General features: G+C 39.3%; 1 protein-coding gene across 2 annotated transcripts in view; it reads right to left on the reverse strand.

The window, feature by feature from the left end:
• The window catches only part of LOC117316576 (tyrosine-protein kinase JAK2-like), a 49,254-nt gene that overhangs the window by 17,850 nt on the left and 15,558 nt on the right, over positions 1 to 15,846 (reverse strand). For both annotated transcript variants that reach the window (XM_033871238.1, XM_033871237.1), the window contains exons 10-16: positions 15,569 to 15,725; positions 12,113 to 12,314; positions 11,075 to 11,260; positions 9,117 to 9,298; positions 6,787 to 6,979; positions 3,503 to 3,621; positions 2,552 to 2,724 (exon numbers count right to left, since the gene is read on the reverse strand). In XM_033871238.1, the coding sequence (XP_033727129.1) occupies positions 2,552 to 2,724; positions 3,503 to 3,621; positions 6,787 to 6,979; positions 9,117 to 9,298; positions 11,075 to 11,260; positions 12,113 to 12,314; positions 15,569 to 15,725 (1,212 nt within the window). The remainder of the gene's footprint in view (positions 1 to 2,551; positions 2,725 to 3,502; positions 3,622 to 6,786; positions 6,980 to 9,116; positions 9,299 to 11,074; positions 11,261 to 12,112; positions 12,315 to 15,568; positions 15,726 to 15,846) is intronic.

The following is a 15,846-nucleotide window of genomic DNA, read 5'->3' on the forward strand; positions in this document are numbered from 1 at the left end:
CAAGTGTGTTACCACTAACCACCCAACCACCCAAAGACAAGTGTCTTACCACTGACCACCCGACCACCCAAAGACAAGTGTGTTACTACTGACCACCCGACCACCCAAAGACAAGTGTGTTACCACTGACCACCCAAGGACAAGTGTGTTACCACTGACCACCCGACCACCCAAAGGCAAGTGTGTTACCACTGACCACCCAAGGACAAGTGTGTTACCACTGACCACCCGACCACACAAAGACAAGTGTGTTACCACTGACCACCCAACCACCCAAAGACAAGTGTGTTACCACTGACCACCCAACCACCAAAAGACAAGTGTGTTACCACTGACCACCTGACCACCCAATGACAAGTGTGTTACCACTAACCACCCAACCACCCAAGTGTGTTACCACTGACCACCCAACCACCCAAAGACAAGTGTGTTACCACTGACCACCCGACCACCCAATGACAAGTGTGTTACCACTAACCACCCAACCACCCAAAGACAAGTGTCTTACCACTGACCACCCGACCACCCAAAGACAAGTGTGTTACTACTGACCACCCGACCACCCAAAGACAAGTGTGTTACCACTGACCACCCAAGGACAAGTGTGTTACCACTGACCACCCGACCACCCAAAGGCAAGTGTGTTACCACTGACCACCCAAGGACAAGTGTGTTACCAATGACCACCCAACCACACAAAGACAAGTGTGTTACCACTGACCACCCAACCACCCAAAGACAAGTGTGTTACCACTGACCACCCACCCACCCAAAGACAAGTGTGTTACCACTGACCACCCAACCACCCAAAGACAAGTGTGTTACCACTGACCACCCGACCACCCAAAGACAAGTGTGTTACCACTGACCACCCAACCACCCAAAGACAAGTGTGTTACCACTGACCACCCAACCACCCAAAGACAAGTGTGTTACCACTGACCACCCAACCACCCAAAGACAAGTGTGTTACCACTGACCACCCAACCACCCAAAGACAAGTGTGTTACCACTGACCACCCAACCACCCAAGTGTGTTACCACTGACCACCCAACCACCCAAAGACAAGTGTCTTACCACTGACCACCCGACCACCCAAAGACAAGTGTGTTACCACTGACCACCCGACCACCCAAAGGCAAGTGTGTTACCACTGACCACCCAAGGACAAGTGTGTTACCAATGACCACCCAACCACACAAAGACAAGTGTGTTACCACTGACCACCCGACCACCCAAAGGCAAGTGTGTTACCACTGACCACCCAAGGACAAGTGTGTTACCAATGACTACCCAACCACCCAAAGACAAGTGTGTTACCACTGACCACCCGACCACCCAAAGGCAAGTGTGTTACCACTGACCACCCAACCACCCCAAAGACAAGTGTGTTACCACTGACCACCCAACCACCCAAAGACAAGTGTGTTACCACTGACCACCCAACCACCCAAAGACAAGTGTGTTACCACTGACCACCCAACCACCAAAAGACAAGTGTGTTACCACTGACCACCTGACCACCCAATGACAAGTGTGTTACCACTAACCACCCAACCACCCAAGTGTGTTACCACTGACCACCCAACCACCCAAAGACAAGTGTGTTACCACTGACCACCCAAAGACAAGTGTGTTACTACTGACCACCCAACCACCCAAGTGTGTTACCACTGACCACCCAACCACCAAAAGACAAGTGTGTTACCACTGACCACCCAAAGACAAGTGTGTTACCACTGACCACCTGACCACCCAATGACAAGTGTGTTACCACTAACCACCCAACCACCCAAGTGTGTTACCACTGACCACCCAACCACCCAAAGACAAGTGTGTTACCACTGACCACCCAAAGACAAGTGTGTTACCACTGACCACCCGACCACCCAAAGACAAGTGTCTTACCACTGACCACCCAACCACCCAAAGTTAAAGATGAATCAACCATGGCCTTCCTCATATAATAATTAGATAGAACACACAAGTGTATATCCATTAGAAAGTGACCTTGAATTAAGGATTGCAACAAACTCCTACAGCATATCTAGATAAAAAGGTTGTGTTATCTTTTGTAATGTCAGGAATTTTAGACTTCCAGAATGTTTAGTCCAAAATTGAAAGTTTGGATGGACGGTAAAATCAGATGATCTCCACAGTCTGAGCTTGTAAAATTGTGATTACAGTTGATATTTGTACGATGAATATACTTCTGTATGATAGATTAGTATGATAAATATACTTTCATTTGATAAATGTACATTTTTATGATGAATATACTTTTGTATGATAAATGTACTTTTTTGTAATAAATATACTTTTGTTTGATAAATATACTTATGCATGATGAGTATTCTTTAGTATGACATATATAATCTTGTATAATAAATATACTATTTTTATGATGAATATACTTTAAATAAGATTACTTTTATATCTACAATCACTTGCAATATAACTTTTCACACTTTATATACATTGATATATAAGCAGCGTTGCTTTCAAAAGGAACCATTTAACTTATTCGAACAAGAGTATCCATTTGCTCACCAAGAGGCTGGGAGTTCCTTTTCCTTGGATCGACGGTAATAGTCTTTCCCTTTACTCAAGTATCTGGCTAGTCCAAAATCAGAGATTTTTGCATGCAGATCTTTTGTCATTAAAATATTCCTCCCAGCGAGATCAGAGTGGATGATCCTCTGGCCTGACATGTATTTCATTCCCTGTAAAAATAGGAGGACATTTTTATTTAAAATAAAGATAATTGCATGGTCAGTGGTTTTATGCATGCACTCAGTGAGAGGTAATTTCTTCACTCAGAAGTAATTTCTTCACTCAGAGGTCATTTCTAAAGTTATTTGATAACTCTGGTAGGTGGGGTAGAATTCTCTCACCTTAGGTAACCAGGCATGTACACTAAAACTTTCATGTAAAAGGAATTCATGCAAAATCTCATCTTATTGGAATCTTGAGGAAATTTATTTAAATTAGAATGCTTTTTATTAAGATGTCTGTATGGTATTAGAATACTTTTCATTTAGATATTTGTATGGTTTTAGAATACTTTTCATTTGTACAGTATTAGAATACTTTTCATTAACATGTTTGTACGGGATTAGAATACTTTCCATTTAGATATTTGTACAGTATTAGAATACTTTTCATTAACATGTTTGTACGGTATTAGAATACTTTCCATTTAGATATTTGTACGGTATTAGAATACTTTTCATTAACATGTTTGTATGGTATTAGAATACTTTTCAATAAGATGTTTGTACAGTATTATAATACTATACATTAACATATTTTGTACGGTATTCGATCAATAAGACGTTTGTTCGATATTAGAATACTTTACATTAACATATTTTGTACGGTATTAGATCAATAAGACGTTTGTACGGTATTAGAATACTTTACATTAACATGTTTTGTACGGTATTAGATCAATAAGACGTTTGTTCGATATTAGAATACTTTTCATTAACATGTTCATACCTCTGCAATGTCCAACATAATCTTCATTAATTTGTTTGCAGACAGACAGTTGTTACTCTTCCTCTGTTCTCTCAGGAATACACTCATAGCACCATTGTCAACATACTCCATAATGATCACTTGAATACAAACAGAAACTCCAAATGTAACAAGATAAGATATCACAATATACCAGGTGTGTAACAAAAAACAAGAGGCCCAATGGGGCCTGTATTGCTCACCTGATTCTACAGCAAATTAAAATTTGATCTAGCCCGAATCGCGAGCTTGCTAACCAGTGATCCTTTTTATACATAAACATAATTGAGAACAAATGTATTAGAGACCAGATCTAAGATCTCAGGGTCTTGCAGTTATTTGAAAAGGTGTGTTTTAAATATTTTGGTCAATTTAACTCTTTCGAACTTAAACTATGGTCCCAGTCATTCATTTGAGCAAACTTTCAAGCCTTCACCCAAGCATGCTATACAAGCCAAATATCAGGTCTCTGGATCTTTTAGTTATTGAAAATAAGTCATAGAAATATTTCAGTCCATTCGACCCATGTGATCTTGAATGAAGGTCAAGGTCATTCATTTGAACAAACTTGGTAGCCCTTCACCCCAGCAGGATACAGACCATATATCAAGTCCCTGAGCCTCTTGGTAATTGAGAAGTCGTTTAAACATTTCAGGCTATTCGACCCCTGTGACCTTGAATGTAGGTCAAGGTCATTTATTTGAACAAACTTGGTAGCCATTCATCCCAGCATGCTACAGGCCAAATATTATGTCTCTGGGCCTCTTGGTTATTAACAAGAAATTGTTTAAATGGAAAAGTTGATGCCGGACGGACGGATGCCAGACAGATGACGGGCACCGCACCATGGCATAAGCTCACTTGCCCTTTGGGCAGGTGAGCTAAAAAGCTGATTACTACTTTATTCTAACATCAGAGTAGGCTAGGTTTATTCATGTCAATATATTTTCTATTCCTTCAATCTAACATACTAATGGCCTACTTTTGTGTAATATCAGGTCTCATGGCTATCGAGAAATTATTGTTTAAAGATTTTAGCCTATTTGACCTTGAATTTAGGTTATTAAGAAGAAGTCATCTGAAGATTTTAGCCTATTTGAACCCTGTGACCTTGAATGTAGGTAAATGTTATTCATTTGAACAAACTTGGTAGTTATTTAACCTAGCATGCTAGAGACCCAGTCTCATGTTTTTGGTCTATTGGTTATGGCCAATTTGACTCCTTTGACCTCAAATATTTAACACTATGAAAAAGCCATGTCAACCAACTACATCAGCTGAGTGATAGAGACCTGTATTAACACTAGGTACAAGCCACACTGACCCACTACGTCAGCTGAGTGATAGAGACCGTATTTAACACTAGGTACAAGTCACGCTGACCCACTGTGTGTCAGCTGAGTGATAGAGACCATATTTAACACTATGTACAAGCCACACCAACCCTCTACGTCAGCTGAGTGATAGAGACCGTATTTAACACTATGTACAAGCCACACTGACCCACTACGTCAGCTGAGTGATAGAGACCGTATTTAACACTAGGTACAAGTCACACTGACCCACTGTGTGTCAGCTGAGTGATAGAGACCGTATTTAACACTAGGTACAAGCCACACTGACCCACTTCATCAGCTGAGTGATAGAGACCGTATTTAACACTATGTACAAGCCACACTGACCCACTACGTCAGCTGAGTGATAGAGACCGTATTTAACACTAGGTACAAGTCACACTGACCCACTGTGTGTCAGCTGAGTGATAGAGACATATTTAACACTAGGTACAAGCCACACTGACCAACTACATCAGCTGAGTGATAGAGACCGTATTTTACACTATGTACAAGCCACACTGACCCACTGTGTGTCAGCTGAGTGATAGAGACCGTATTTTACACTATACAAGCCACACTGACCCACTACATCAGCTGAGTGATAGAGACCATATTTAACACTAGGTACAAGCCACACTGACCCACTGTGTGTCAGCTGAGTGATAGAGACCGTATTTAACACTAGGTACAAGCCACACTGACCCACTATGTCAGCTGAGTGATAGAGACCGTATTTAACACTAGGTACAAGTCACACTGACCCACTACATCAGCTGAGTGATAGAGACCATATTTAACACTATGTACAAGCCACACTGACCCACTGTGTGTCAGCTGAGTGATAGAGACCGTATTTAACACTATGTACAAGCCACACTGACCCACTACGTCAGCTGAGTGATAGAGACCGTATTTAACACTAGGTACAAGTCACACTGACCCACTACATCAGCTGAGTGATAGAGACCATATTTAACACTATGTACAAGTCACAATGACCACTGGTGCAGTAGTGATAGACCGATTTAACACTATGTACAGCCAATGACCCAACTCAGCTAGTGTAGAGACCGTATTACCTATGTACAAGCCCCGACCATACATGTGAGTGATGAGACGTATTTCAACACTATGTACAGTCCCATTTGAATTCCACTGAGTGTCAGTCGTGATAGAGACCGTATTTAACACTATGTACAAGCCACACTGACCCACTACGTCAGCTGAGTGATAGAGACCATATTTAACACTAGGTACAAGTCACACTGACCCACTACATCAGCTGAGTGATAGAGACCATATTTAACACTATGTACAAGCCACACTGACCCACTGTGTGTCAGCTGAGTGATAGACATATTTAACACTAGGTACAAGCCACACTGACCCACTACGTCAGCTGAGTGATAGAGACCGTATTTAACACTATGTACAAGTCACACTGACCCACTACATCAGCTGAGTGATAGAGACCATATTTAACACTATGTACAAGCCACACTGACCCACTGTGTGTCAGCTGAGTGATAGAGACCGTATTCAACACTAGGTACAAGCCACACTGACCCACTGTGTGTCAGCTGAGTGATAGACATATTTAACACTAGGTACAATCCACACTGACCCACTGTGTGTCAGCTGAGTGATAGAGACCGTATTTAACACTAGGTACAATCCACACTGACCCACTGTGTGTCAGCTGAGTGATAGAGACCGTATTTAACACTAGGTACAAGCCACACTGACCCACTACGTCAGCTGAGTGATAGAGACCGTATTTAACACTAGGTACAAGCCACACTGACCCACTACGTCAGCTCACACTGACCCACTACGTCAGCTGAGTGTATTTGAATCTATGTAAAATGTAAATGATCCAGAGTTGTGACATTGTATCCATATGAAATGTATAAACAAGTGAACACTTACTATTGTTACAGATGCCGTAGAAATGAACAATGTTGGGATGATTGAGCGCTTCCATCATTGTGGCTTCCCGTTTGAATTCCTGACTCTGAAGGACAGATTCGTATTCATTGCCTTTTAAACATTTTGCAGCTATTGGAAGCTTGTGATCATTGAACCGTTTCAGGCAGCCTTTCTTCACCATCCCATAATGTCCCTACAATAGAAACAATCGCTGTTAGTAAATCTTGTTATTCATAGGGGTCACCGTAGCTCAGTCGTTAGAGTGCCGGGTGAAGATCCGAGGTGTGTGGTTCGACGTTCCCTACCTGTGTCTGTTTGTGTTTCTCGGGAAGCTGAGAAAAGAGCCAGACAGTGCTGCCATGGTTTTGTCCATTAGCAACACACTTTACCCTAATTGCTCTGGATGGCATGTGATGATCCTCCCGTATGTTGTTCAGTGAGGCAGTCACCAACTACTACAAGAAGACCTAGTCTCAAAATGACCTGGGCTGTTCACGAGACGATAAACCCAGCAAACAAACAATTATTGTTGTTTTGATGGGTTGTTTTTTTTTGCTAGTTTCATCCAAAGAAAAAATTGTTTAAAAAAAAACAAATAAGCAAGGGATCGTCTGTGTGTCTGTAGCTATAGGTGCATATGTAACAAGCAAAAGTCAAAATGCTCTCAAAGAAAATTGTATCTGTTAAAGTAAAAAGTGACCTTGACCTTGAAACTTTTAAAGTTCCTATTGCACATCTGCATTTTCACAGTGTATCATGAGAAAGTTTGGCCTTCTGTAAGGACCTTATTAGTAGGGTGGCACAGTGGAAATGCACTTGCCTTCCACCTAGGCGGCCAGGGTTCAATATCCCAATTGAACGTGAAAAGGTATGGGCCGGATTAACAGGGATTGGAAAGGCCAGATCAAGGTATGGGCCGCGATTCTGAGATGTTTCTTTTTTTTTTCATTTTGCTATTCATTTTGTTGACTGTTGTCAAAGTAAAGATTTTGTATTTCTGTATAAAAACAATTCATTTTCCTGGTTGTAAATGACTTGGGTAAACAAATTATCTTATCTCTCCACAACCAAGTCAATAAATGTATAGAGATAAAAGTGGTAAGGTCTGTGTATAGTGTAGTGTGAAATAACTGAGTTCTCAAAATTTAATTATAATTATATAATCTTTTTTTAAATGAATAATAGGCCTATTTTATCAAAAATGAAAGGTATTGGTTTGAAGTTTCAGGATGTTTTCATCAGTTATCTACCAAATGAAATTTTTGAAACACTATTTTTACGTTACTTTGGTAATTAGAGTATGAGGCAACATGGTGTTGCAGGAAATTTGGTTTGTTATTTCTTCCAACATGTATACATGCAGTTGTGAATTACTTCAATATTATGGGAGGAAATGCTAGACACATTTGTACCGTCTTTTTCAACATACAAAATATGATTAAAATCCATAAACGAATAAAGTCCGGGCAATTGACAGGAAAAAGTCGAAAATGCAAATAATTTATAGTAAAATTCAACATTGTGAATTATTTAAATCACACTACTGTAAATATATATATATCTTTATATATACCGAGAAGATATAGATTTGAATTTCCTGTCGTAGTTGTACCGAGAGAAAAATATATATGTACAATTCGTATCCATGTATGTAAATACATTGCGATCCAGGTATTCTATATCATCTTATAGATGACTTCCACAATGATCATGTCAGGGTATCGGGCCGACCATCACCGCGCCATTGAAACGTTCTTTTTAAGAACGCCGTTGTGGCGCAGCGGTATAAGCTGCGTGTATTTCTGGCTAGGCGATTGGGTGATGTAGATCTTGAGTTCGAGGCCCGGTCAGGGCACGAGTCAAAAAGTTGTCTTCCTTCGTCATTTGTGTTGCTAGGATATATATATATATACCGGTATATATATACAGTACAGTAGGATCGTACATGAATGTCATTATGATATGGATTAACAAGTTCAATAATTTGATATGTCACAAGCCAATCAAAAGCCTCATACTCATGAAGAAAAAATATGTGTCCCATTAAACTGGGTAATTTCTGCCTCCAAACGAATCATGTGATGTGATCAAGAAGCCATTTATTTATAACAGTGTTATGTGCAATGACATGATAGAATTCAGTATTATTATGAAATAAAGAATTCAACTAGAACTCTAATGAGTAGACTTGACTTGATCCCAGAACCTCCAAACTCTAAACAAATGCTAATTGCTACCTAGCCAACAGCATTCAGCATAGCCCAGTTCTGTTGCGCAATAACTAAATAATTTGTGTTTTTGTTGAATCATTATAAACATAACAAACTTACCTCTCCAATAGTCACTGAGGAGATATCTAGTTGACTTCTCCTGATCATGGCTGGATTTTCCATAGCAGGGTGCTGTGGTAGAGGTCTATTAGGAGGTGGGCCATTGAAGGGTCTAGAGGGGACAGGACCAGGTTGTCTTGGACTTATCTGTTGCAAGTCGGGTACGGGCATCACAGTCATGTCTGTAAAGTAAATTCATCACAGTCATGTCTGTAAAGTAAATTCATCACAGTCATGTCTGTAAAGTAAATTCATCACAGTCATGTCTGTAAAGTAAATTCATCACAGTCATGTCTGTAAAGTAAATTCATCACAGTCATGTCTGTAAAGTAAATTCATCACAGTCATGTCTGTAAAGTAAATTCATCACAGTCATGTCTGTAAAGTAAATTCATCACAGTCATGTCTGTAAAGTAAATTCATTTTCTGTTAAAAAAGAGATTATTCAAATCTTGTATCCACGGCAATGAAATTTGTTCTGCAAAGCAAATTCATTTTCAGTTAAAAAAGAGATTACATGTATTCAAATCTTGTATCGATGGCAATGAAATTTGTTCTGTAAAGCAAATTCATTTTCTGTTAAATAAAGAGATTATTCAAATCAAAAAAATCATTTTCTGTCAATGTTTCTTATGAAAACACTTTTCTTGTATCTATGACAATGAATTTTATCTTGGATTGATTTTGATGTTTTGTCTCACAGGGCCAAATGTTTCTTTGTCAGTCTGGTAAACTACGATCATACTAATCTGCCCAGATTGTAACATGTCCCTGTGTATTGTTTCCTTTAGATATCGTTTGTCTTTCATGAAAATCTCCTTCATTTCTTTTTTCACTGATCTTTCAAGATATTTTGTCAACACAAAGGACTAGTGTTAGGATGCTTGGCTGGTGATAAAAGGATCATCAACTTGAGTCCTGTAATGGACACTATTGTATTCTTAAACAAGATACTTTACTCCGTTGTGTTCCAGTAGACTCGTATGTAAATGATTATGAGAGGGCAGTGCTGGAAATGTCAAGTACATGCTGTTAGCTCTGGCTGTATGTTTCCTAGGGAATTGAGAAAGATGAAGGCATAGAAATATTGGTTAACAAGCATACTGAATATTGATAAAGAAACACATGTAATTTACTGGCCACTGCTATGGTCCTTTGTAAGTGTGTGAAGTTTCATAAAAATCCCTCGAGGAATGAAGTTGTCAGAGCACTGACAAAAGCTTTTCTAAAAATATTAACAGTGTATTTTTTGAAGATTTTGTTATATATATGACCTTGTATGACCTTGTATGACCTTTACAGACATTTTATTTTTGTTACATATACAGATGGTATTTATAGGCATTTTTTTGTTATATACAGGTGGCCTTTAAAGACAGGTTTTTGCTACATACAGGTGGGGTTTAAAGACAGGTTTTTGTTATATACAGGTGACCTTTAAAGACAGGTTTTTGTTATATACAGGTGGGGTTTAAAGACAGGTTTTTGTTATATACAGGTGACCTTTAAAGATAGGTTTTTGTTATATACAGGTGGGGTTTAAAGACAGGTTTTTGTTATATACAGGTGGGGTTTGAAGACAGGTTTTTGTTATATACAGGTGACCTTTAAAGACAGGTTTTTGTTACATACAGGTGGGGTTTAAAGACAGATTTTGTTATATACAGGTGGGGTTTAAAGACAGATTTTGTTACATACAGGTGACCTTTAAAGACAGGTTTTTGTTATATACAGGTGACCTATAAAGACAGGTTTTTGTTATATACATGCAGTCTTTATAGACAGGTTTTGTTACATACAGGTGGGGTTTAAAGACAAATTTTGTTATATACATGCAGTCTTTATAGACATGTTTTGTTACATACAGGTGGTCTTACATACAGGTGGTCTTTATAAAGAGGTTCATGTTATTAGCATGTATGTTTGCAAGTGGTCTTAAGGCACTTCTAGTTAGTTACCTTTTTGGGATTTGAACTGTTGATTGCTGGGTCTGATCTCCTCAAATTCCGGAGTTGGAAAACTTTGTGGGATATCCGGGACTTCTTCATCGCTGTCAAGGTTACGTGACATTTCTGAAGTTTCTGCATCTGACCAAATTGGGTAATCTTCATCCATGATTTGATCATAGTCATGGTATTCATTAGCTGTTGAAAACATAAAATCAGTTTGTCATCACCTCACCTGGATATTTCAGTAATCATGGCATAATACTCTCATATAAGTTATATTATAAATATTTTGCTCCTTTTTCAGAGCTGTCTCTCCCAACAATAATGCAAACCAGCTGTAGATCAAATGCTGTCATTCGTAAAGAAGAAGGATTTTAAATTTTTTTGCTTTATTTCCCCTATTGGACCCCCTCACTCCAGCATCAGGGGAGCCACCATCAGGGGAGCCACCATCAGGGGAGCCACCATCAGGGGAACCACCATCAGGGGAGCCACCATCAGGGGAACCACCATCAGGGGAGCCACCATCAGGGGAGCCACCATCAGGGGAACCACCATCAGGGGAGCCACCATCAGGGGAGCCACACTCCTCATTTACAGACAACATTAGTATGAATCTTCTTTGGACAATAATGCTCCGGACCAAATTTCCATTCAGTTGTTCATGACTAGTAGTGCTTTAAAGGATTCAATACCCCATTTACCTCTATTACCCCTATTGGTCCCCAGATGTTCAAGACTAGTAGGGATTTAAAGGAAATGCTGACGGATGACGGATGCTGTGTCATGCCATAAGCCCACAGGCCCTTTGGCCAGGTGTGCTAAAAATCTTAAAGCTTTGGGGTGGGAAACTGATGCCAAAAGGAACAGAATTAATTTTTCTGTGATTAAATACAAATGCGTGAATGCAACACCAAAATAGTTCATTTTCTTTGTCTCTCTGCACATTTGTTAGTGAAATTATTGCATGACAACCAAACATACTCCAGAAGTTTATCATAGAAGGATGTCAGACTGACAAATACCAATACAACAACATTCATTTACCATACGATGCAGTTAAAGTGTTCAGATCCCGCACAAGCTCCTTGGCTGTGGGGCGGTCATCAGGGGAGGGAACTCTACATCTCTGGATCAGGTCTGACATGGCCATCTTACACTTTTTGATATGGATGGAATCATTAGACATTACCCTCAGTCCTTCATTAATGGGTAATTGGCTCTCGGATTCTCGGTAGAACTTCATTTGCTGAAATTTAATGATCAGTCAGGGTAATCAATTGGAAACTCCCTAATTTTGTCATATTAATAGTATACTTCCAGTTATACAGTCAAACTACCTTGAAATTTAGACTTTTAAAACAGTCGTTCAGAAAGGTCACCTTAACATACTTTTTTTTTTGCATTCACGACTGCCAACTCAATTCAAAGTAAGTTTTAACAATATTGCCCAATTGGTTGAGAAAAACTTACAGATAGCCCACCCAAGACAACAGCTGACTCCACTAGCAAATTAAAGCTCAAATGAGTCTTCATTCAGCTGAAAAACTGGTCTATAAATATCCCCTGTATATACCAACTAGAAAATGTCTATCAGAAACAAATACTCTGCTGTCAATGCTACCAATAAATGCCAACTGTTTCCATTCCAAATATAACACAATTCATAGTATATTAACCTCTATATGAATTAAGGTCACCAGTCAAAAGTGAGCATTTTGCTGGTTCCTTGACCAAACTTGACTGATTTGTTTCATTTTGTAGTTAAACCTGTTTTGATGAACACCTGTCTAAACCAGCTACATCAAAATGTGAAAAACAGATTCTATTATTTAGTAACCCTAAAACTGTGTACAGGTAATATATCAACAACCCTAGACCTGTGTACAGGTAACATATCAACAACCCTAGAACTGTGTACAGGTAACATATCAACAACCCTAGAACAGTGTGTACAGGTAACATATCAACAACCCTAGAACTGTGTGTACAGGTAACATATCAACAACCCTAGAACTGTGTACAGGTGACATATCAACAACCCTAGAACTGTGTACAGGTGACATATCAACAACCCTAGAACTCTGTGTACAGGTAACATATCAACAACCCTAGAACAGTGTGTACAGGTAACATATCAACAACCCTAGACCTGTGTACAGGTAACATATCAACAACCCTAGAACTCTGTGTACAGGTAACATACCAACAACCCTAGAACTGTGTACAGGTAACATATCAACAAACCTAGAACTCTGTGTACAGGTAACATACCAACAACCCTAGAACTGTGTACAGGTAACATATCAACAACCCTAGAACTGTGTACAGGTAACATATCAACAACCCTAGAACAGTGTGTACAGGTAACATATCAACAACCCTAGAACTGTGTACAGGTAACATATCAACGACCCTAAAACTGTGTACAGGTAACATATCAACGACCCTAAAACTGTGTACAGGTAACATATCAACAACCCTAGAACTGTGTACAGGTAACATATCAACAACCCTAGAACTGTGTACAGGTAACATATCAACAACCCTAGAACTGTGTACAGGTAACATATCAACAACCCTAAAACTGTGTACAGGTAACATATCAACGACCCTAAAACTGTGTACACTTAACATATCAACAACCCTAGATATGTGTACAGGTAACATATCAACAACCCTAGAACTGTGTGTACAGGTGACATATCAACAACCCTAAAACTGTGTACAGATGACATATCAACAACCCTAGAACTCTGTGTACAGGTAACATATCAACAACCCTAGAACAGTGTACAGGTAACATATCAACAACCCTAGAACTCTGTGTACAGGTGACATATCAACAACCCTAGGACTGTGTACAGGTAACATATCAACAACCCTAGAACTGTGTGTACAGGTAACATATCAACAACCCTAGAACTGTGTACAGGTAACATATCAACAACCCAAGAACTGTGTGTACAGGTAACATATCAACAACCCTAGAACTGTGTACAGGTGACATATCAACAACCCTAGAACTGTGTACAGGTAACATATCAACAACCCTAGAACTCTGTGTACAGGTAACATATCAACAACCCTAGAACAGTGTGTACAGGTGACATATCAACAACCCTAGAACTGTGTACAGGTGACATATCAACAACCCTAGAACTGTGTACAGGTAACATATCAACAACCCTAGAACTGTGTGTACAGGTAACATATCAACAACCCTAGAACTGTGTACAGGTAACATATCAACAACCCAAGAACTGTGTGTACAGGTAACATATCAACAACCCTAGAACTGTGTACAGGTGACATATCAACAACCCTAAATCTGTGTGTACAGGTAACATATCAACAACCCTAGAACTGTGTACAGGTAACATATCAACAACCCTAGAACTGTGTGTACAGGTAACATATCAACAACCCTAGAACTGTGTACAGGTAACGTATCAACAACCCTAGAACTGTGTGTACAGGTAACATATCAACAACCCTAGAACTCTGTGTACAGGTAATATATCAACAACACTAGAACTGTGTACAGGTAATATATCAACAACACTAGAACTGTGTACAGGTAACATATCAACAACCCTAGAACTGTGTGTACAGGTAACATACCAACAACCCTAGAACTCTGTGTACAGGTAATATATCAACGACCCTAAAACTGTGTACAGGTAACATATCAACGACCCTAAAACTGTGTACAGGTAACATATCAACAACCCTAAAACTGTGTACAGGTAACATATCAACAACCCTAGAACTGTGTGTACAGGTAACATATCAACAACCCTAGAACTCTGTGTACAGGTAACATATCAACAACCCTAAAACTGTGTACAGGTAACATATCAACAACCCTAGAACTCTGTGTACAGGTAACATATCAACAACCCTAAAACTGTGTACAGGTAACATATCAACAACCCTAGAACTGTGTACAGGTAACATATCAACAACCCTAGAACTGTGTACAGGTAACATATCAACAACCCTAAAACTGTGTACAGGTAACATATCAACAACCCTAAAACTGTGTACAGGTAACATATCAACAACCCTAGAACTGTGTACAGGTAACATATCAACAACCCTAGAACTGTGTACAGGTAACATATTAACAACCCTAGAACTGTGTACAGGTAACATATCAACAACCCTAGAACTGTGTACAGGTAACATATCAACAACCCTAGAACTGTGTACAGGTGACATATCAACAACCCTAGAACTGTGTACAGGTAACATATCAACAACCCTAGAACTGTGTACAGGTGACATATCAACAACCCTAGAACTGTGTACAGGTAACATATCAACAACCCTAGAACTGTGTACAGGTAACATATCAACCCTAGAACTCTGTACAGGTATCATATCATATACAAATGTTGATAATGCCCTTACTGAAAATTTGACAAGACAGGATGAGAACTTGCCTGAAAAACAAATATTTTCGATCCGATTTGGTGAAAATCAATATAAAAAACTTACTTTTTCAAATGACATTGATGACAATGGTGGCTTGTCAATGGGGTTGTCTCCCAGAGCGAACATTTCCCAAATTGTTGTGCCAAAAGCAAATATGTCAGATTTTATGTTGGCACAGCTGGGATTGTTGGCAAAGAGTTCTAGGGCAATCCACGGAAACCTGTGTAGCATAGAAATAAGATATCTATATCTATATCAATAAGATATAACAGGGGCACACATAGATATATCACCCGTCAATAAAATATATCTGTACAGGGGCAACCATAGATATATCATCC

Source organism: Pecten maximus, chromosome 18, assembly GCF_902652985.1.
Source record: "Pecten maximus chromosome 18, xPecMax1.1, whole genome shotgun sequence".
Lineage (NCBI taxonomy): Eukaryota > Metazoa > Mollusca > Bivalvia > Pectinida > Pectinidae > Pecten > Pecten maximus.